We start from the raw sequence: 23,475 nt of genomic DNA, 5'->3' as shown, positions 1-23,475 counted from the left end.
CAGACTCATCAGCTAGGTAAGAGTACCATGGTGGGTCATACTGGGAGTTTTCTAACTCACGTTACTCGTACTCTCTTCCGTGTTATCCTGCTGTTGGGCGACTGGTCTAAATCTTTCCTGTTGCTTATTGACTCTTGTCATCATGTGCCTTTGGGCGGGTGGGGGGGAGTCATAGGCTGCCAACCCCCCTTTTCTCTCTCTCTTTCTCTCTCCACAGTTTTATGGCGTAAATACCAGGTAGAAACTTTGGGTTTGGCAGGTTTGAGGGGAAAGAAACCTCTTTTAGACAAAGGATCTTCTCCTGCCAAAACTCCTACGTCCCCAAAAGTGGAGAATTAAACAATATTTCTATTTTTGAGAATGTGGAACCGGTCGGTGGGAAATTAAAGAACGATCCTGTTGAAGTTGTTTTATTTTGTGACATCATGAAAGACAGTAGACCAATATAACTGCACAAAACCCCCATCAGGATGTTAACCAACAGTTTGGCTCCAGTACCAGAGGTGGACGGTGGGGGAAGCGGTTCTTTGCTGCTACCGCATCTGGGTCCCGCCCGACTGATTCCCCTGGGGGGAAGAAGGGGTGTCCGACCTAGGAGTACGTCCCCAGTGGCAGACAGGGGTCAGCCAACAGTTCACACCGTGTCCTGGCCTGCCTCCTCTCGGGTGGAGCGCAGACACCCCCCCCCCAACCACTATGGGGAAAGGTACATCTGTGATCCTGAAACCCTGCCCCCAGTGCAGCGGCTCATTTCTATGTATCCCTTCTCTAGGGAAGACGGACGGAGCACGGACCCCCGTGCTAAAGCTCTCCCCCTCAGCACTTTTCACAAGAAACTGAGACAGGAAGACCTATTTCCTGTCGTCACCAAGCACTGTCTCCAAGTCCCATTGTTTTACCACTGCCCGTTTGTCATACAAAGTCTTTGTCACATCCAGGCGTCTTGCAGAGGGCACAGAGCAAAAATACGATGAAAGGGGCAGATATGTTACATGGTAGATACAGAATGTTACTTGGTAGACAGTTTGGTTGCTCCTTTAGCTTTAATCAATCACAAACTACTTCCTGCTTATTCAGTTTACCTTGTCAAATACATGATATAACAAGTATTTAATACAGATAATAACAATAAAACAAAACATATACAATAACAATACAATGAACTGTTCTCTCTATTATATAATAGCTGATCTAACATGGAGTCTAGAAGGACTGTTCTCTACTGGATAATAGTTGATCTAACATGGAGTTGTCATAACGTTGGCTGACTATCTATCGTTCATGTCTGTGGACGATCATTAATGGGAACACTTATGTTATCAAATCAATTCTCTGTGTAATAACTGCACAATTAAATAATCATGTAAACAGTAATTAACTAGGAAGTCGGGGGAACCACGTGAAAATGTTGTTTAAAGAGTTACATTTTTTCCAAATTTTAACTCTCTTCAGATATTTTCATATCTTATCGATTACAGTCTCAACTTAATGAATTATTACCTCATCACTCATATTCTGAATGTCTCAAACACTTGGATATCTGTACGAAGCCTAGCATAAATGATGAATCAGGGATTTACAAATTGTCTTAATTATTTATTTACTAACTAACTAAATAATCACACAGAATTACATAAAAACACACAGGATAGATTATTCATTGGTTACTAACACAAAGCCATGAAATGTCCCTAGTGGACTAAATCGATATGACAGCTTGGTAGACAATAGAATGGGAGGGGCAGGTAAGAAAGTGCAGGAGAACAGACGAAGGACTCCACTATCGTACACACATCTGTTATCTAGGCTCATGGAAATGCTAACCCTTTGCACATAAACGGCCGCTCATTCGAAAATAAATTGCAAGTTACATATTTACGAGTGTAGACCTTTGTGGCCTGTCCGTCTGGTGGAGAGTCAGTCGACAGAAAGTCTCTGGTTTTTCCACCAGAGATCAAAGTCTTTTGTAGTTGTAGTTTGTTATAATGGATTTGTCAGGCGTACCAATGGTTGTTCAATAGGGAAATGTTCTCCTCTCGTCTTCGGTCGAGTTTCCTAGACTATTGTACATATACAGCTGCCGACTAAATGTGTAGACTTGTCGAGATTTTCTTCTTAACCATTTGTTTCGTATTCAGCTGGCGCTGCACGTAACTGGTCTGTATTTAAATTGCCAACCATTTCAACATGTAGCTACTGCTCCATGCTCTCTGGTCTCTAGAGTGGTAGCCATTTCAACATGCGGATGATCCTCACGTTCTCCGATCTAATATTCATTTTGTCCCAAGTCCTTTTATTAACTCTGTGAAAAGGGGTGTTCCATGACATTTTGTCGTAATGTCTGTGCTCACGTGGGTGTGGGTACTGACTGGATAAACTTTACATGAAAAAACATTATCTCATTTAGAAGACTCAAGTCACATTTATATCTTTTCAAAAGTAGTCATACTTAATCATTCATTTTATGCAACATTCAGGTAAAAAGCTAATAACTGAGGAATGTACACTTCCAGAAAACCTTGGTGCCAGCGAGTTGTCCCCTCTTTGCCGCGAAGAGAGACGACCAAGGAGTATAATAGTTAGCAGTACAGAGAGACGACCAAGGAGAATCCTACTTCTCACAGATCCATCTGTATTTATAGGAACAGTCATAGTCCCACCATGCTCCGGTGTCTGATGACCAGGAGTAGAAATACACACAGTTCTCAGCTCTTCCACCATTAGGATCTCCACTTTTCCAATACCTGTAGAAGAAACAACACTTAGAATCAGACTGTCCACTGTTCCAATACCTGTAGGAGAAACAACACATAGAATCAGGCTGTCCACTGTTCCAATACCTGTAGGAGAAACAACACATAGAATCAGGCTGTCCACTGTTCCAATACCTGTAGGAGAAACAACACATAGAATCAGACTGTCCACTGTTCCAATACCTGTAGGAGAAACAACACATAGAATCAGGCTGTCCACTCTGAACCTACTACTCCAGACAGTGATGTCATAGTGACACAGAATTCATGAATGTCTTACTTTGTGGTCAGTGGTGTGTCGTCCACCCATTTCCAGGTCCCCTCAGTAACAGAGTCAGTCAGACCAATCCAGACATAGTCCTTTACCCCGCATAACCAATTGACAAATGTCTGTAGTAGTAGAAGAGAGACAACATTGTTAATACATACCCATTACTGCTCGTTATCTCTCTCTCTCTTTTTTTCTCTCTACCTCACACACACACACCTGATCGTCTTCGCTTTTGATAACCACCAGGTCTGCTTCTCTATTTCTGCAGTCCTGTCTGCTCTCCTCCCAGGATTTGTACTCAGTAGAGACGTAGTAACAACTGCTACCAAGCTTCTTCCATCCTTGAGGACACACTGTAAGTTGAACATTTCTTGCTTTAGTCACTTTAATACAACATTTAATTAACCTGTTATGGCTGGGGGCAGTATTTTCACGGCTGGATAAAAAACGTACCCGATTTAATCTGGTTACTACTCCTGCCCAGTAGTTAGAATATGCATATAATTATTGGCTTTGGATAGAAAACACTCCAAAGTTTCTAAAACTGTTTGAATGGTGTCTGTGAGTATAACAGAACTCATATGACAGGCAAAAACCTGAGAAGATTTCATGCAGGAAGTGGCCTGTCTGACAAGGTGTCGTTCTTCTTGTCTCTGTTTATTGAAGAGTGAGGATCTTAGCTGTCCCGTGACACTTCCTATGGCTGCCATAGGCTCTCAGAAGGCGGCAAAATGCAGAATCGTGGCTTTGCAGGCTCTGGCTGAAACAAAGTAGCGCGTTTGGGTAGTGGCTGGTTACAGTACTGTGAGACTCAGGCTCGTGCCCGCGTCGACCGAAAGCTTTGTTTACTTTCCTCTGTTTAGCTAAATGGACATTCCCGGTCGGAATATTATCGCTTTTTTACGAGAAAAATGGCATAAAAATTGATTTTAAACAGCGGTTGACATGCTTCGAAGTACGGTAATGGAATATTTAGAATTTTTTTGTCACGAATTGCGCCATGCGCACGACCCTGATTTACCATTTCGGATAGTGTCTGGGACGCACGAATAAAAAGCCGCTATTCGGATATAACGATGGATTATTTTGGACCAAACCAACATTTGTTATTGAAGTAGCAGTCCTGGGAGTGCATTCTGACGAAGACAACAAAAGGTAATCAAACTTTTATAATAGTAAATCTGATATTGGTGAGTGCTAAACTTGCCGGGTGTCTAAATAGCTAGCCCGTGATGGCCTAGCTATGTACTTAGAATATTGCAAAATGTGCTTTCACCAAAAAGCTATTTTAAAATCGGACATATCGAGTGCATAGAGGAGTTCTGTATCTATAATTCTTAAAATAATTGTTATGCTTTTTGTGAACGTTTATCGTGAGTAATTTAGTAAAATGTTAGCGAATTCCCCGGAAGTTTGCGGGGGGTATGCTAGTTCTGAACGTCACATGCTAATGTAAAAAGCTGGTTTTTGATATAAATATGAACTTGATTGAACAAAACATGCATGTATTGTATAACATAATGTCCTAGGGTTGTCATCTGATGAAGATCATCAAAGGTGAGTGCTGCATTTAGCTGTCTTCTGGGTTTTGGTGACATTATATGCTGGCTTGAAAAATGGGTGTCTGATTATTTCTGGCTTGGTACTCTGCTGACATAATCTAATGTTTTGCTTTCGTTGTAAAGCCTTTTTGAAATCGGACAGTGTGGTTAGATTAACGAGAGTCTTGTCTTTAAATGGCTGTAAAATAGTCATATGTTTGAGAAATTGAAGTTTTTGTATTTTTGAGGAATTTGTAATTCGCGCCACGCCTATCATTGGATATTGGAGCAGGTGTTCCGCTAGCGGAACGTGTTTAAGTATCAATCAAACACTCAAGGAAGACACTAACTAATGGACGTTTTGGAAGTCAGTTTTTTCTCACATATTTCCTTTAATGTAAGTTGAATTGCCGTACGTGGCATGTGAACTGATAACAGAACAATCATTAGCCAATTTCACTCACCTTTCTGAACTAAAGATTGTTTCAGACATTCTGTGTCTTTTTGTAGCTGGTCTCTCTCTTTGGTCAGGGTGTTGTTGCTGGTCTGTAGCTGGTCTCTTTCTGCAGTCAGGGTGTTGTTACTGGTCTGTAGCTGGTCTCTCTCTTTGATCAGGGTGTTGTTACTGGTCTGTAGCTGGTCTCTCTCTTTGGTCAAGGTGTTGTAGCTGGTCTGTAGCTGCTCTCTCTCTTTGATCAGGGTGTTGTAACTGGTCTGCAGCTGGTCTCTTTCTGCAGTCAGGGTGTTGTTACTGGTCTGTAGCTGGTCTCTCTCTTTCTTCATGGTGTTGTAGTTGGTCTGTAACTGGTCTCTTTCTGCAGTCAGGGTGTTGTATCTGGTCTGTAGCTGGTCTCTCTCTTTGGTCATGGTGTTGTAGTTGGTCTGTAACTGGTCTCTCTCTTTGGTCAAGGTGTTGTAACTGGTCTGTAGCTGGTCTCTCTCTTTGGTCAGGGTGTTAGAACTGGTCTGTAGCTGGTCTCTCTCTTTGGTCAAGGTGTTGTAACTGGTCTGTAGCTGGTCTCTCTCTTTGGTCAGGGTGTTGTAACTGGTCTGTAGCTGGTCTCTCTCTTTGGTCAGGGTGTTGGAACTGGTCTGTAGCTGGTCTCTCTCTTTGGTCAGGGTGTTATAACTGGTCTGTAGCTGGTCTCTCTCTTTGGTCAAGGTGTTGTAACTGGTCTGTAGCTGGTCTCTCTCTTTGATCAGGGTGTTAGAACTGGTCTGTAGCTGGTCTCCCTCTTTGGTCAAGGTGTTGTAACTGGTCTGTTGCTGGTCTCCCTCTTTGGTCAGGGTGTCGGAACTGGTCAATTGGTTTCTCTCTGTGAAATAATACAATCAACAACCAAGATAAAAGTGGAAAAGTTAATCAGACATTTCCCGGATTGAGGTCAATTTCAATTCCACTCAATTCAGGAAGTACACTGGAATTATTTTCTATTAGAAACATGTGGAATTGGAATTTGGTGTATTTTATTAACTAAATTGAATGGAATTGAAATGGAATTGAACCCTGGTCATTACACCACTGATGATGAAGAATGTTTGAGTGAGAACATAAACTCACGGTAGAGTAACAGGCCTATGATCCAAGCCAGCAGGAGAACACACAGCAGCCCCAGACACACTGCAGCAGTTGGGAAATGTCTCTTCCACCTCCAAAGATACACTGAAGCACATATTATTATCATAAGAACTTGATCAAGCTATATGTTTTTCATTCCAGTTGCTCTTTGAATCACTGAGGGAAATACACAAGCTTGACAAGGGACAGAACACCAGAACTGAGTTCCAGCACCTCAGATATTCTACTGTTTGAGTTCCAGAACCTCTTACAGAATATTGTCTTAAACATATTGCAGAGGTCAGACACCCAAAATGACTGCCGGCATCTATTTCAATCTAAATCACATTCCATTTGTCAATTGCTTCATAAAACAACAGGTGTATGCTTATAGTGAAATGCTGACTTATGGGTCATTTTCCAACAATGCAGAGAGAAATAAATAGAAATACTGACAAGGATTAAATAACGAATAACATTAACAAGTAAAAATAACATGGCTATATACAGGGAGTACCAATACAGTGTTGATGTGCAGGGGTACAAGGTAACCAGAAAATGAATTTTCCAAATTTTGTGTTAGTCTGAATAAAATAAAAATAATTGTCACTGTCCTGGAAATATGTTTTTAGAAATGTTTACAAATGAATTAATCTAACCACACTGTCCGATTTCAAAAAGGCTTTACAACGAAAGCAGAACATTAGATTATGTCAGCAGAGTACCCAGCTAGAAATAATCAGACACCCATTTTTCAAGCTAGCATATAATGTCACAAAAAACAAAACCACAGCTAAATGCAGCACTAACCTTTGATGATCTTCATCAGATGACACACCTAGGACATTATGTTATACAATACATGCATGTTTTGTTCAATCAAGTTCATATTTATATCAAAAACCAGCTTTTTTACATTAGCATGTGACGTTCAGAACTAGCATACCCCCCGCAAACATCCGGTGAATTTACTAAATTACTCACGATAAACGTTCACAAAAAACATAACAATTATTTTAAGAATTATAGATACAGAACTCCTCTATGCACTCGATATGTCCGATTTTAAAATAGCTTTTCGGTGAAAGCACATTTTGCAATATTCTCAGTAGATAGCCCAGCCATCACGGCTAGCCATTTAGATACCGACCAAGTTTAGCCCTGATCAAACTCCGATTTACTATTACAAAAGTTTCATTACCTTTGTTGTCTTCGTCAGAATGCACTCCCAGGACTGCTACTTCAATAACAAATGTTGGTTTGGTCCAAAATAATCCATCGTTATATCCAAATTGCGGCGTTTTGTTCATGCGTTCCAAGACACTATCCAAAATGGTAAATCAGGGTCGCAAGCATGGCGCAATTCGTGACAAAAGATTTCTAAATATTCCATTACCGTACTTCGAAGCAAGTCAACCGCTGTTTAAAATCAATTTTTATGCAATTTTTCTCGTAAAAAAGCGATAATATTCAGACCGGGAATCTCCGTTTAGCTAAACAGAGGAAAGAAAACAAAGCTTTCGGTCGACGCGGGCACGAGCCTGAGTCTCACAGTACTGTAACCAGCCACTATCCAAACACGCTACTTTGTTTCAGCCAGAGCCTGCAAAGCCACGATTCAGCATTTTGCCGCCTTCTGAGAGTCCATGTGAGCCGTAGAAAGTGTCACGTAAGAGCAGAGATCCCCTGTAATAGATAGAGATAATCAACAAGGCCAAGAAATGGTCAGACAGGGTACTTCCTGTACAGAATCTTCTCAGGTTTTGCCCTGCCAAATTAGTTCTGTTATACTCACAGACACCATTCAAACAGTTTTAGAAACTTTGGAGTGTTTTCTATCCAAAGCTAATTATTATATGCATATTCTAGTTTCTGGGCAGGAGTACTAATCAGATTAAATCGGGTACGTTTTTTATCCAGCCGTGTCAATACTGCCCCCTAGCCCTAACAGGTTAACGAGAGTCTTGTCTTTAAAATGCTGTAAAATAGTCATATGTTTGAAAAATTGAAGTTTTCGGATTTTAGAGGAATTTGTATTTCGCGCCACGCCTATCATTGGATATTGGAGCAGGTGTTCCGCTAGCGGAACGTCTAGATGTAAGAGGTTCTCAGTTGCCGGAGAGGAAGGAAACCGCTCAGGGATTTCACCATACGGCCAATGGTGACTTTAAAACAGTTACAGAGTTTAATGGTTGTGAAAACTGAGGATGGATCAACATTGTAGCTACTCCTCAACACTAACCTACTTGACAGAGTGAAAATAAGGAAGCTGTCCAAAATAAAAAATACTGTTAAAAGTGTGGCAAAGAAATTACAATTTTGTCCTGAATACAAAGTGTTGTATTGGATTTTCCCAAAACATAACACATTGGAGTACCACTCTCCATAGTTTCAGGATTAAAAAAAAGAAACGGACTGGAATTAAACAGGCAAAATCCTACAGAAAAACCTGGTTGTTTGCTTGCCACCAGACACTGGGAGAAAATGTCACCTTTCAGTTGGACAATAACCTAAAACACAAGGCCAAATCTACACTTGTAGCACCCGACGCCGGAGATGAGAAGCAGGTATGGGGAGTAAAAATGTAATAAGGAACAGACATGAAACAAGACAGGCACAGCGTCAGCACACGGGCAGAACAACGACATTCGACAATCAATGCAGCAGCGGGGGAACAGAGATAGGGAACTGACAAATATAGGGGAGGTAATTTCGCCGATGCGCGTGACGTGGAAAGGCAGGAGTGCGTAATGCTGGGGAGCCTGGCGTCTTCGAGCAGCAGGGGGAGGGGGAGCAGGCGTGACAACACTGGAGTTTGCAGAGTTACAGGTTTGACTTAAATCTGCTTGAAAATCTACAGTAAGACTTGAAAATGGTTGTCTAGCAATTCTCAACAACCAATTTGACAGAATGGGGTGAAGAATTTTGAAAATAATTTTGAATACCAATGTTACCAATGAATACCAATACCAGGCCAAATATATACACTTGTCACGACTTCTACCGAAGTTGATGCCCCTCCTTGTTCGGGTGGTGTTCGGCGGTTGACGTCACCTGTCTTCTAGCCACCATTGATCAGTTTTTCATTTTCCATTGGTTTTGTCTGATCTCTTTACACACCTGTTTCATATCCCAGTAATTATATGTTGTGTATTTAACCCTCTGCTTCCCCTCATTTCTCTGTCGGTGATTGTTTGTTATGTTATGGACGTGTTGTTTATGTATCGGTGTGCGACGGGTTATTGTTTAACCCGGATTATTTTCTACGTGGGTTTTGGAGTTAGTTTTGGAAATAAATACTCAATTTTTTTACCAATCTGTTTTCTCCTGCGCCTGACTTCCCTGCCACCTACATACACGGACTATGACAACACTCCTGTCTTATAACATGAATATCTGAACAGTCTTATATCTATTATAGACGTTGTGGCGTACAGCAGGTCAGCCACCAGGGGGAGACTCGTCGAGGCCTGGTGACAGATGGAGTACACATCACGAGGCGATGGCTCCACCTGCTGGACGTGCCAGGTCTCGAGGGGCTTTCCGGCCAGGACTAATTGGGGCTGATTGGGAGCTGGTGAGTAATCAAGGACTGACTGCTCACCAGCTGTACAAATCCCATAAAGCTGCCAGAAGGGCAGCACACAGGGGAGAGAGTGGGGGAAGAAAGGACTCCCGAATATTTGGGGACGGTTTCAGAGGTAACAGGAGTGAGTTCAGTTTTTGATCCCAACAGGATACAGCAAGACCCGGAGCCCAGAAGACGATATCCCGGAGAGGGTCTCATGGGGGAGACCTATCCTTTTCTTTTGAACTATTATTTTAATAAACACCTTTGAAACTGAGCTAATCCTACTCTGTCCGTGTCTGATCTGTGTAAACATTTTGACCCACCCCCCTGGTCTGCCACAACGTGTTTGCGCAGTAGCGAACCTATAGGCATTCAGCATTCAGGTTCGTGATTCTGAAAGGACAGCAACCGTAATTCCAGCACACTCATGTAGGAGAGGGGACTTTTTATCCTCTCTGGGCTAGGCGGGACGAAATCGTCCCACCTACTCAACAGCCAGTGTAATCCCGTGGCGCGATTTTCAAATACCTTAGAAATGCTATTACTTCAATTTCTCAAACATGACTATTTTACAGCATTTTAAAGACAAGACTCTCGTTAATCTAACCACACTGTCCGATTTCAAAAAGGCTTTACAACGAAAGCAAAACATTAGATTATGTCAGCAGAGTACCCAGACAGAAATAATCAGACACCCATTTTTCAAGCTAGCATATAATGTCACAAAAACCCAGAAGACAGCTAAATGCAGCACTAACCTTTGATGATCTTCATCAGATGACACACCTAGGACATTATGTTATACAATACATGCATGTTTTGTTCAATCAAGTTCATATTTATATCAAAAACCAGCTTTTTACATTAGCATGTGACATTCAGAACTAGCATACCCCCCGCAAACCTCCGGTGAATTTACTAAATTACTCACGATAAACGTTCACAAAAAACACAACAATTATTTTAAGAAATATAGATACAGAACTCCTTTGTGCAATCGAGGTGTCCGATTTTAAAATAGCTTTTCGGTGAAAGCACATTTTGCAATATTCTCAGTAGATAGCCCAGCCATCACGGCTAGCCATTTAGACACCGACCAAGTTTAGCCCTGACCAAACTACGATTTACTATTACAAAAGTTTGATTACCTTTGTTGTCTTCGTCAGAATGCACTCCCAGGACTGCAACTTCAATAACAAATGTTGGTTTGGTCCAAAATAATCCATCGTTATATCCAAATAGCGGCGTTTTGTTTGTGCGTTCTAGACACTATCCGAATTGTAAATAAGGGTCACGAGCATGGCGCAATTCGTGACAAAAAATGTCTAAATATTCCATTACCGTACTTCGAAGCATGTCAACCGCTGTTTAAAATCCATTTTTATGCAATTTTTCTCGTAAAAAAACGATAATATTCCGACCGGGAATCTGCGTTTAGGTAAACAGAGGAAAGAAAACAAAGCATTCGGTCGACGCGGGCACGCGCCTGAGTCTCACAGTACTGTAACCAGCCACTACCCAAACGCACTACTTTTTTTTCAGCCAGAGCCTGCAAAGCCACGATTCAGCTTTTTGCCGCCTTCTGAGAGCCCATGGGAGCCGTAGGAAGTGTCACGTAACAGCAGAGATCCTCTGTAATGGATAGAGATGGCAAAGAAGGCCAAGAAATGGTCAGACAGGGTACTTCCTGTACAGAATCTTCTCAGGTTTTGACCTGCCATTTGAGTTCTGTTATACTCACAGACACCATTCAAGCAGTTTTAGAAACTTTGGAGTGTTTTCTATCCAAAGCCAATAATTATATGCATATTCTAGTTACTGGGCAGGAGTAGTAACCAGATTAAATCGGGTACGTTTTTTATCCACCCGTGTCAATACTGCCCCCTAGCCCTAACAGGTTATAAAACAAAAAGGGCCAGTAGTGTAGTGAAGGGTATACGCAGGTTTTTCCGTGGGCATTGTTTATACTCACTTATTAATCCCTACTAATGTGTAGTGTAGTGGAGTGGAGGTATACGACTTATCAATTATGCAGTACAATAGAAGAATCGTACACAAAGTAGCCTACGTAATTGCAAAGCAAGTGAAATATATTCACATGCGCGCCACACACACAGCCTAGTTTCAGTGGAATATCATCTGCAAGCAGCCAGAGCACACAGCTTTCAATGGCCGATTACGGGAACGACGGAGGGAGAGGAAATTCGATTTCGCTCGCACGTCCAGGGATTCCACCTTGCCTCTGAGTCATCCCGGAAGTCCCCGACGGTCCCGTTGCAGAGAGAACTCGAAGCTTCCCGACCCCCGAGAGTCGCCGAAGTCGGCCGAGTCACCACTTCCCGAGCCTATGCAACTAGGCAGAACTGGGCTGTCGCCAGCGGAATGGCAATACAGGATCAACACGAAGAGTTGTCTATATTGCGGGACTCTTGGTCATTTTGTGTCCTCTTGTCCTTTAAAAGACCAGGCTCACCGGTAGGAGCGAGTACTCTGGTGGGTCATATGGAGAACAGGTCTGCTTCCCTTGCTCGCACCCCTTTTCATGCCATTCTGCTGTGGTGTAACCAGTCTAAATCTCTTCGGGTCCTCATTGACTCTGGGGCCGATGAGAGCTTTTTGGACGCTACCCTGGCTTCCGAGCTGAACATCCCCACTCAGCCTCTCTCCACTCCCATGGATGTTAGAGTGCTGGACAGGTGCTCTATAGGCCGGTTCACTTATAATACCACTCTCATCAACCTACAGGTGTCAGGGAATCACAGCAAGACTATTCAATTTCTCTTCATCAAGTCCCGTGGTTTTGGGATTCTCCTGGCTCCAGCGACACAATCCCCTCATCAACTGGTCTACTGGTGCCATCATGGGCTGGAGTCCGTTCTGCCTCGCCCATTGTCTGAAGTCAGCACAACCTTCCCCGGGGTGTCTTCCTGGGGGCTCAGAAAGTGCCCTGGACCTCTCCGCAATCCCCGCAGAGCACCAGGACCTCCGAGAGGTGTTCAGTAAGGCCCGGGCCATTTCGCTTCCGCCGCACAGACCCTATGACTGCGGGATTGACCTTCTCCCTAGCAACACGCCGCCCCGGGGACGCCTGTACTCTTTGTCAGTACCAGAGACCAAGGCTATGGAGACCTACATTGGGGCCTCCCTAGCTGCAGAATTTATCCGTCCCTCTTCCTCTCCCGCCGGTGCAGGGTTTTTCTTCATGGAGAAAACGGACAAGACCCTGCGCCTGTGCATTTACTAGCGAGGACTCAATGGCATTACTGTTAAGAACCGTTACCCGCTACCACTCATTTCCTCTGCCTTCGAGCCGCTCCAGGGAACCACTGTGTTTTCGAAGTTGGATCTACGGAATGCCTACCACCTGGTGCGGACACGAGAGGGGGGACGAGTGGAAGACCGCCTTCAACAAGGCCAGCAGCCACTACAAGTGTCTGGTCATGCCTTTTGGCCTCACCAACGCCCCTGTTGTGTTCCAGGCTCTGATAAATGATGTTCTCCACGACATGTTGAAACGGTTCGTCTTCGTCTACATTGATGACATCCTCGTCTTCTCCCGCTCCCACCAAGAACACATGCTCCACGTCCGGCAGGTTCTTCAATGCCTTCTGGAGAATCAGCTATTTGTGAAGGCAGAGAAGTGCGAGTTCCATCTCTCCACCATCCCGTTTCTGGGCTACATCATCTCTGCTGGGAGAGTCCAGATGGATCCCGGGAAGGTGAGAGCAGTGGTGGATTGGCCTCAGCCTACGGCCAGGGTGTAGCTACAACATTTCCTGGGGTTTGCCAACTTTTATCGCCGCTTTCTCCAGGGTTACAGCACCCTGGTTTCCTGTCTGCACTCACCTCTACCAAGATTCCGTTCACGTGGTCCGCTGCTGCTGACCAGGCGTTCCGGGACCTCAAACATAGCTTCACCACTGCGCCAATCTTGGTTCATCCTGACCCTTCCTGTTAGTTCGTGGTGGAGGCCGATGCTTCGGATGTCGGAGTGGGGGCTGTCCTGTCCCAACATTCTGCCCTGGACCTTAACCTCTATGGGCTAGGTGGGACGTGACCCATAGAGGTTATAAAGTTCATATTTATATCCAAAAACAGCATTTTACATTGGCGCGTGATGTTCAGAAAATGTATTCCCACCAAAACTTCCAGTGAATGTGCACATCAATTTACAAAAATACTCATCATAAACGTTGATAGAATTTACAACAGTTATTGAAAGAATTATAGATACACTACTCCTTGACGCAACCGCTTTGTCAGATTTCAAAATAACTTTACGGAGAAAGCACATTGTTCAATATTCTGAGTACATAGCTTAGCCATCGAAGCAAGCTATACAGCTCCGCAACAAGTTCTGGCATCAACAAAACTCTGAATTAGTATTATAAATATTCTCTTACCTTTGCTGATCTTCGTCAGAATGCACTCCGAGGACTCCTACTTCCACAAGAAATGTTCTTTTTGTTCAAAATACTCCATATGTATGTCCAAATACCTCCGTTTTGTTCGAGCATTCAGATCATTATCCAAAGGCATAACGTGCGAGCGCAGTACCAGAGACGAAAAGTCAAATCGTTCCATTAACGTTCGTAGAAACATGTCAAATGTTGTTTAAAATCAATCTTTAGGGTATTTTTAACGTAAAAATGCGATAATATTCCAACCGGACAATAGCGTATTCATTCCAGGAGAAAAAGAAGGAACGGCGCGCTCGCGGGCTTGCGCATCACCAAGCCCTTTGTCCTCAGGCAGTCCACTCATTGACTGAGCTACTATTCTCTGCCCAGTAACAGGAGGATGAAAAAACTTTCTAAAGGCTATTGACAGCCAATGGAAGCCTTAGGAAGTGCAACGTGACCCCACAGACACTGTAGTTTCGATAGGGATTCAAAAGAAGAACTACAATTCTCAGATTTCCCACTTCCTGGTTGGATTTTTCTCAGGTTTTTGCCTGCCATATGAATTCTGTTGTACTCACAGACATCATTCAAACAGTTTTAGAAACTTCAGAGTGTTTCCTATCCAAATCTACTAATAATATGCATATTCTCGTTTCTGGGCAAGAGTAGTAACCAGTAATAATATGTAATAGTAACCAGTAATAGTAACCAGTAATAATATGCACATATTTGACTCTGGGCCCTAGTATTAGGCAGTTTACTCTGGGCACGCTTTTCATCCGAAATCGAAAATACTGCCCCCTATACCCTAAAAAGTTAAGCTGCATCCCTGCGCCTTCTTCTCCCACCGCCTCAATGCCACGGAGAGAACTACGCTGTGGGGAATTGGGAGCTTCTCATGGTGAAGATGGTATTGGAGGAATGGGGGCACTGGCTGGAAGGGGCGGAACATCTGTTCATTGTGTGTACCGACCACAAAAACCTGGAGTATCTCCGTACCGCCAAGCGCCTCAACTCCAGGCAAGCAAGATGGGCCCTGTTGTTTACCCTGTTCAACTTTTCCCTCTCTTACCGGCCAGGGTCCAAGAACTTCAAGTGGATGCCCTGTTTCGCAGCTATAGCCACAGTTTCCACCCCGGAGCTCGAGACCATCCTTCCCACCTCATGCCTAGCGACGGCACTCAGCTGGGGTATAAGGAAACAGGTCGTGGAGGCACAGCGGTCCCAGCCAAACCCTGGGGGGGCCCAGATAACTGAATATTTGTGCCTGACGCTGTCCACTCCGGTCCTGGAGTGGGCCCATTCTCCCAGGCTTGCCTGTCACACGGGCTCCCGTCAGACCCTGGGCTTCGTGCGACAACGCTTTTGGTGGCCTACTATGGTTCCGGATGTCGGCGCGTTTGTTGCTGGCTGCACGGTCTGTGAGCAGAACAAGACTCCTCGGCAAGCTCCGGCTGGTCTACTTCAACCACTGCCTGTCCCTCACTGTCCCTGGTCCCACATATCCCTGGATTTCGTCACAGGTCTCCCCCCTGTCTGAGGGCAACAGTGCCATCCGACTGTCGACCGGTTTTCCAAAGTCGCCCACTTCATTCCTCTCCCCAAACTACCCTCTGCCAAAGAGACGGCCCAGCTCATGGTGCAGCACGTGTTCCAGAACCATGGACTGCCCGTGGACAGTTCCGGGGTCCTCAGTTCCGTCCCAGTTCTGGAAGGTGTTCTGCACCCTCATTGGGTCATCGGCCAGCCTGTCCTCTGGTTTCCACCCACAGTCCAACAGCCAGTCGGAGTAAGCCAACCAGGACCTCGAGACTACTCTGTGCTGCCTGGTCTCTGCCAACCCCATCACCTGGAGCCAGCAGCTTGTGTGGGTCGAATACGTCCACAACACCCTTCCCTGCTCTGCCACGGGCCTATCTCCATTTGAGTGTTCCCTGAGGTATCAACCCCCGCTCTTCCCCGAGCGGGAAGAAGAGGTCGGCAAATCTTCTGCCCAGATGTTTGTCCGCCGCTGTCATCGTACCTGGAGGAGAGCCCGGTCAGCCCTCCTCAAGACCTCTCCAGGTATCAACAACAAGCGGATCGCCATCAGACCCCGGCTCCCTGGTATCGTCTCGGGCAGAAGGTATGGCTATCCACTCGGGATCTGCCCCTCCGGGTGGAATCCCACAAACTCTACCCCCAGTTTATAGGCCCGATCCCCATCTCCAAACTGAGCCTGCCTACCGTCCTGTACCTTTGCCCCACCTATCTGGATAACTGAGCACTGCCTGCCCTTGACCTGTCTTTTGCCTGCCCCTGTTAGATTAATAAACTGTTACTTCGACATTGTCTGCATCTGGGTCTTATCTTAAAACACGATAATTATTCTGAATGTATAAGAATGCATACAGTTGAAGTAGGAAGTTTACATACACCTTAGCCAAATACATTTAAACACAGTTTTTCACAATTCCTGACATTTAATCCTTGTAAAAAAACCCTGTCTTAGGTCAGTTAGGATCACCACTTTATTGTAAGAATTTCTAATGTCAGAACAATAGTAGAGAGAATGATTTATTTCAGCTTTTATTTCTTTCATCACATTCCCAGTGAGTCAGAAGTTTACATACACTCAATTAGTATTTCGTAGCATTGCCTTTAAATTGTTTAACTTGGGTCAAAAGTTTCGAGTAGCCTTCCACAAGCTTCCCACAATAAATTGGGTGAATTTTGGCCCATTCCTCCTGACAGAGCTGGTGTAACTGAGTCAGGTTTGTAGGCCTCCTTGCTCGCACATGCTTTTTCAGTTCTGCCCACATATTTTCTATAGGATTGAGGTCAGGTCTTTATGATGGCCACTCCATGATGCTGCCACCACCTTGACTTTGTTGTCCGTAACTTCTTTGGGCTCAACTCCCGTTTACGGGATCGATTTGATAACATCCGGTGAAATGGCAGAGCGCCAAATTCAAAAAATATATAAAAAATATTTAACTTTCATACATTCACAAGTGCAACACACCAAATTAAAGCTTAGCTTCTCGTTAATCTAGCCACCGTGTCAGATTTCAAAAAGGCTTTACGGCGAAAGCAACCCATGTGATTATCTTAGGACAGCGCCCAGCATACCAACACATTAAAATCAGATTTCAACCCGCCAGGCGCAACACAAAAGTCAGAAATAACGATTTAATTCATGCCTTACCATTGAATAACTTCTTCTGTTGGCACTCCAATATGTCTCATAAACATCACAAATTGTCCTTTTGTTCGATTAATTCCGTCGTTATATCTCCAAAATGTCCATTTATTTGCCGCGTTTGATTCAGAAAAACACCGGTTCCAACTCGCCCAGCATGACCACAAAATATCTAATAAGTTACCTGTAAACGCTGTCCAAACATTTGAAACAACTTTCCTAATACAACTTTAGGTATTTTTTACGTAAATAATCGATCAAATTTAAGACGAGATAAACGGTGTTCGATACCGGATAAAAACAACGTGAAGCACGTGACCTGGAGCGCATCAAAACTTTAGAGTGCACTAGGCTGGACCCTCGTTCTGAACTGCCGTACTTCTTCATTTCTCTAAAGAAAAACATCAACCAATTTCTAAAGACTGCTGACATCCAGTGGAAGCGATAGGAGCTGCAATCAAGTGCCTTATAAATCTAGATACACATAGAAAACCCAGTGAAAACACTGTCACCTCAACAACAACAAAAATTCCTGGATGGTTTGTCCTCGGGGTTTCGCCTGCCAAATATGTTCTGTTATACTCACAGACATAATTTTAACAGTTTTAGAAACTTTAGAGTGTTTTATATGCATATCCTAGCTTCTGGTACTGAGTAGCAGGCAGTTTACTTTGGGCACGTTTTTCATCCGGACGTCAAAATACTGCCCCCTAGCCCAAAGAAGTTAAGCCATTTTGCCACAACTTTGGAAGTATGCTTGGGGTCATTGTCCATTTGGAAGACCCGTTTGTGACCAAGCTTTAACTTCCTGACTGATGACTTGAGATGTTGCTTCAATATATCCACACCATTTTCATTCCTCATGATGCCATCTGTTTTGTGAAGTGCACCAGGAATTGTGATACAGTGAATTATAAGTGAAATAATCTGTCTGTAAACAATTGTTGGAAAAATGACTTGTGTCATGCACAAAGTAGATATTCTAAACGATTTGCCAAAACTATAGTTTGTTAACAAGAAATTTGTGAAGCGGTTGAAAAACGAGCTTTAAAACTTCTTATGGGTATGTGGAAGGCTACCGTCCCACCTGGCCAACATCCAGCGTCCCACCTGGCCAACATCCGGTGAAATTGCAGAGCGCCAAATACAAAAACAGAAATACTCATAATAAACAGTCATGAAACATCAAGTGTTATACATCGGCTTAAAGATTAACTTCTTGTTAATCCAAAGCGGTGTCAGATTTCAAAAAGGCTTTACGGCGAAAGCATACCATGCGATTATCTGAGGATTGCGCCCAGCACACAAAACATTACAAACAGTTACCAGCCAAGTATTGGAGTTACAAAAGTCAGAAATAGAGATAAAATTAATCACTTACCTTTGATGATCTTCATATGGTTGCACTCACAAGACTCCCAGTTTCACAATAAATGTTCATTTTGTTCGATATAGTCCCTCTTTATATCCCAAAACCTCAGTTTTGTTGGCGCGTTTTGTTCAGTAATCCAATGGCTCAAAGGCTGTCACAACAGCCAGACGAAAATCCAAATAGTATCCGTAAAGTTCGTAGAAACATGTCAAACGATGTTTATAATCAATCCTCAGGTTGTTTTTAGCCAAAATAATCGCTAAAATTTCAACCGGACAACAGCTTCGTCAATATAAAAGAAAAACAAGAAAGGCGCGCTCTCGGTCACGAGCAGAAAACCAGCTCTGGGGACTTTCCACTATCCACTTACTCAGAGTGGTCTTACTCCCTCATTTTTCAGAATACAAGCCTGAAACCATTTCTAAAGACTGTTGACATCTAGTGGAAGCCATAGGAAGTGCAATTTGAGTCCTAAGTCATGGGATACTGTATAGGCAGTCAATGGAAAACTACAAACATTAAAAAGATCCCACTTCCTGGATGGATTTTCCAGTTCTGTTATACTCACAGACGTTATTCTAACAGTTTTGGAAACTTTAGAGTGTTTTCTATCCAAATCTATCAATAATATGCATATCCTAGCTTCTGGGCCTGAGTAACAGGCAGTTTACTTTGGGCACGCTTTTCATCCGGAGGTGAAAATAGTGCCCCCTAACCTAGTGAGGTTAATGACTCCAACGTAAGTGTATGTAAAGTTCCGACTTCAACTGTATGATTTCTGAAAAATGAACACAGAAACACTGTACATCAACTCTTATTATGGTTGTGATTTGACAAAATTACAATCATGGTCTTGAATTGGACTCGCATTTTTCTGGTCTCGGTCTTCACTTGAAACACAACACTGATGAATACTATCTGAAAGTACTGTACATATAGGAATGGGTAAAGTGACTAGGCAACAGGATAGTAGACAGGAGCAGCTGTGTGTGTGTGTGTGTGTGTGTGTATTGGGGTGTCAGTGTGTTGGTAGAGTCCAGTGTGTGTGCATAGAGTCAGTGCAGGAAAGTTAGTGCAAAAACGTGTATGTCTCTGTGGGTGTGTGTGTGTGTGTTGGGGTGTAAGTGTGTGTCAGTGTCTAGCACTATAACAGGATAAACTGTTACCTGAATGTTGATCACCAACTCCATACTTCTTGCAGGGCATGATGGGTCTTTTGTTGTTGTAAATATGATCATCAATGTCAATGGTCTTTATTTCATTGGGTTCTTCGTCTTCAAATCCATTTGTGTATTCATAGATTCCCTTTGACATCTTTATACGCTTGTGGTCAAATGCAGTAACAGTAGACTGTTGTAACTTCTGTTCATCTAACTTCTACTGCTGTAACTTCTACTACTGTAACTTCTACTGCTGTAACATCTACTGCTGTAACTTTTACTGCTGTAACTTCTACTGCTGTAAAGTCTGCTGTTATCTCAGTTGTAGGTTTGTGTCTGTTCTCTGCACAGCTGGAGCCTCTGTGTGACTCAGTCTAATGTAAGAGACAGTTTTAACTGTCAACCTCATTAAAGGGGAAACTGTCTAACCAATAGCATGACACTAACCACCACCATGTGACTCCAGACTTACTTTCTGAAAACCATTTTTGTTTCTTACAGTGAAGATTAGTTTGTATATTTAGTTTATATTAGTTTACCACAGTGAAGATTAGTTTGTATATTTACTTTATATTAGTTTAGTTTACTACAGTGTAGATTAGTTTGTATATTTAGTTTATATCAGTTTAGTTTACTACAGTGTAGATTAGTTTGTATATTTAGTTTATATTAGTTTAGTTTACCACAGTGAAGATTAGTTTGTATATTTAGTTTATAACAGTTTAGTTTACCACAGTGTAGATTAGTTTGTACACTCCACATCTACATTTAACAAGAGGGACCACATCTATATTTAACAAGAGGGACCACATCTACATTTAACAAGAGGGACCACATCTACATTTAACAAGAGGGACCACATCTATATTTAACAAGAGGGACCACATCTACATTTAACAAGAGGGACCACATCTACATTTAACAAGAGGGACCACATCTACATTTAACAAGAGGGACCACATCTACATTTAACAAGAGGGACCACATCTATATTTAACAAGAGGGACCACATCTATATTTAACAAGAGGGACCACATCTACATTTAACAAGAGGGACCACTCCACATCTATATTTGTCCCGGGATGGTATGTTGGTGGTTGGAGATATCCCTTCAGTGGTGTGGAGGCTGTGCTTTGGCAAAGTGGGTGGGGTTATATCCTACCTGTTTGGCCCTGTCCGGGGGTTTCATCGGATGGGGCCACAGTGTCTCCTGACCCCTCCTGTCTCAGCCTCCAGTATTTATGCTGCAGTAGTTTGTGTCGGGGGGCTAGGGTCAGTCTGTCACATCTGGAGTATTTCTCTTGTCTTTTCCGGTGTCCTGTGTGAATTTAAATATGCTCTCTCTAATTCTCTCTTTCTCTTTCTTTCTTTCTCTCTCTCGGAGGACCTGAGCCCTAGGACCATGCCTCAGGACTACCTGGCTTGATGACTCCTTGCTGTCCCCAGTTCACCTGGCTGTGCTGCTGCTCCAGTTCCAACTATTCTGCCTGCAGCTATGGAACCCTGACCTGTTCACCGGACGTGCTACCTGTCCCAGACCTGTTGTCCCAGACCTGCTGGAACCCTGACCTGTTCACCGGACGTGCTATTACACTACTATTCACCAGACGTGCTACCTGTCCCAGACCTGCTGTTTTCAACTCTCTAGAGACAGCAGGAGCGGTACAGATACTCTCAAAGATCGGCTATGAAAAAGCCAACTGACACTTACTCTTGTGTTACTGACCTGTTGCACCCTCGACAACTACTATGATTATTATTATTTGACAATGCTGGTCATTTATGAACATTTGAACATCTAGGCCATGTGCTGTTATAATCTCCACCCGGCACAGCCAGAATAGGACTGGCCACCCCTCATAGCCTGGTTCCTCTCTAGGTTTCTTCCTAGGTTTTGGCCTTTCTAGGGAGTTTTTCCTAGCCACCGTGCGTCTACACCTGCATTGCTTGCTGTTTGGGGTTTTAGGCTGGGTTTCTGTACAGCACTTTGAGATATCAGCTGATGTAAGAAGGGCTATATAAATACATTTGATTTGATTTGATTTGATATATTTAACAAGAGGGACCACATCTACATTTAACAAGAGGGACCACATCTACATTTAACAAGAGGGACCACATCTACATTTAACAAGAGGGACCACATCTACATTTAACAAGAGGGACCACATCTACATTTAACAAGAGGGACCACATCTACATTTAACAAGAGGGACCACATCTACATTTAACAAGAGGGACCACATCTACATTTAACAAGAGGGACCACATCTACATTTAACAAGAGGGACCACATCTACATTTAACAAGAGGGACCACATCTACATTTAACAAGAGGGACCACATCTATATTTAACAAGAGGGACCACAATACTACATTTAACAAGAGGGACCACATCTACATTTAACAAGAGGGACCACATCTACATTTAACAAGAGGGACCACATCTACATTTAACAAGAGGGACCACATCTATATTTAACAAGAGGGACCACATCTACATTTAACAAGAGGGACCACATCTACATTTAACAAGAGGGACCAAAATATCTCTGATATTGGTTGTATTAAAGGGAACAGAGGGTTCTGTCCTAAAGATCTTTGATATTGGTGATATTAAAGGGAACAGGGGGTTCTGTACTAAAGATCTTTGATATTGGTTGTATTAAAGGGAACAGGGGGTTCTGTACTAAAGATCTTTGATATTGGTTGTATTAAAGGGAACAGAGGGTTCTGTACTAAAGATCTTTGATATTGGTTGTATTAAAGGGAACAGGGGGTTCTGTACTAAAGATCTTTGATATTGGTGATATTAAAGGGAACAGGGGGTTCTGTACTAAAGATCTTTGATATTGGTTGTATTAAAGGGAACAGGGGGTTCTGTACTAAAGATCTTTGATATTGGTTGTATTAAAGGGAACAGGGGGTTCTGTACTAAAGATCTTTGATATTGGTTGTATTAAAGGGAACAGGGGGTTCTGTACTAAAGATCTTTGATATTGGTTGTATTAAAGGGAACAGGGGGTTCTGTCCTCAGGTCATTTAAAAGACAATAGGTTCTTTCCATTTCCTCAGTTTGTTACTTTCAGGTCATCAGTTGGGACCAGTCTAAAAGTGCTGATTCTCTCTCTCTGTGTGTGTGTGTGTGTGTGTGTGTGTGTGTGTGTGTGTGTGGTGTGGTGTGTGTGTGTGTGTGTGTGTGTGTGTGTGTGTGTGTGTGTGTGTGTGTGTGTGTGTGTGTGTGTGTGTGTGTGTGTGTGTATAAATTATCAGCATTACCAAAGAATGAGGAAGTCACACACACACACACACACAAACACGGATCAGCACAGTTTCTGCACAGTCAGCACAAACATTCATCGGATGGCACCGATTCAAACCCACTGAATTCAAGCCTTGAGGGAACACACACACAGCAGGACACACACATATACACACACCCACAAACACAGCAGGACACACACACATATACACACACCCACACACACACACACACACACACACACACACACACACACACACACACACACACACACACACACACACACACACACACACACACACACACACACACACACACACACAGCAGGGCAACACACACACACATAAACACACACACAGTAGGGCAACACACACACAAACACACACACACACACAGTGGTG

General features: G+C 43.3%; 1 protein-coding gene across 4 annotated transcripts in view; it reads right to left on the bottom strand.

The window, feature by feature from the left end:
- The window catches only part of LOC106610424 (C-type lectin domain family 4 member M), a 103,922-nt gene extending 83,738 nt beyond the window's left edge, over positions 1 to 20,184 (bottom strand). For 2 of the 4 annotated variants that reach the window (XM_045716306.1, XM_045716311.1), the window contains exons 1-2: positions 19,817 to 20,182; positions 6,127 to 6,228 (exon numbers count right to left, since the gene is read on the bottom strand). In XM_045716306.1, coding sequence (XP_045572262.1) covers positions 6,127 to 6,228; positions 19,817 to 19,964 — 250 coding nt within the window. In that variant the 5' untranslated portion in view covers positions 19,965 to 20,182. Of the gene's footprint in view, positions 1 to 6,126; positions 6,229 to 19,816 lie in introns of all 4 variants that reach the window. The other 2 variants (XM_045716309.1, XM_045716307.1) reach the window with 2 other exon arrangements.
- Positions 20,185 to 23,475: the final 3,291 nt, after the last annotated feature.

Source organism: Salmo salar, chromosome ssa04 (assembly GCF_905237065.1).
Source record: "Salmo salar chromosome ssa04, Ssal_v3.1, whole genome shotgun sequence".
In the NCBI taxonomy this organism is placed as follows: domain Eukaryota; kingdom Metazoa; phylum Chordata; class Actinopteri; order Salmoniformes; family Salmonidae; genus Salmo; species Salmo salar.
Note: the sequence above shows the minus strand (reverse complement) of the source record. Positions and strands in the feature narration are given on the sequence as shown.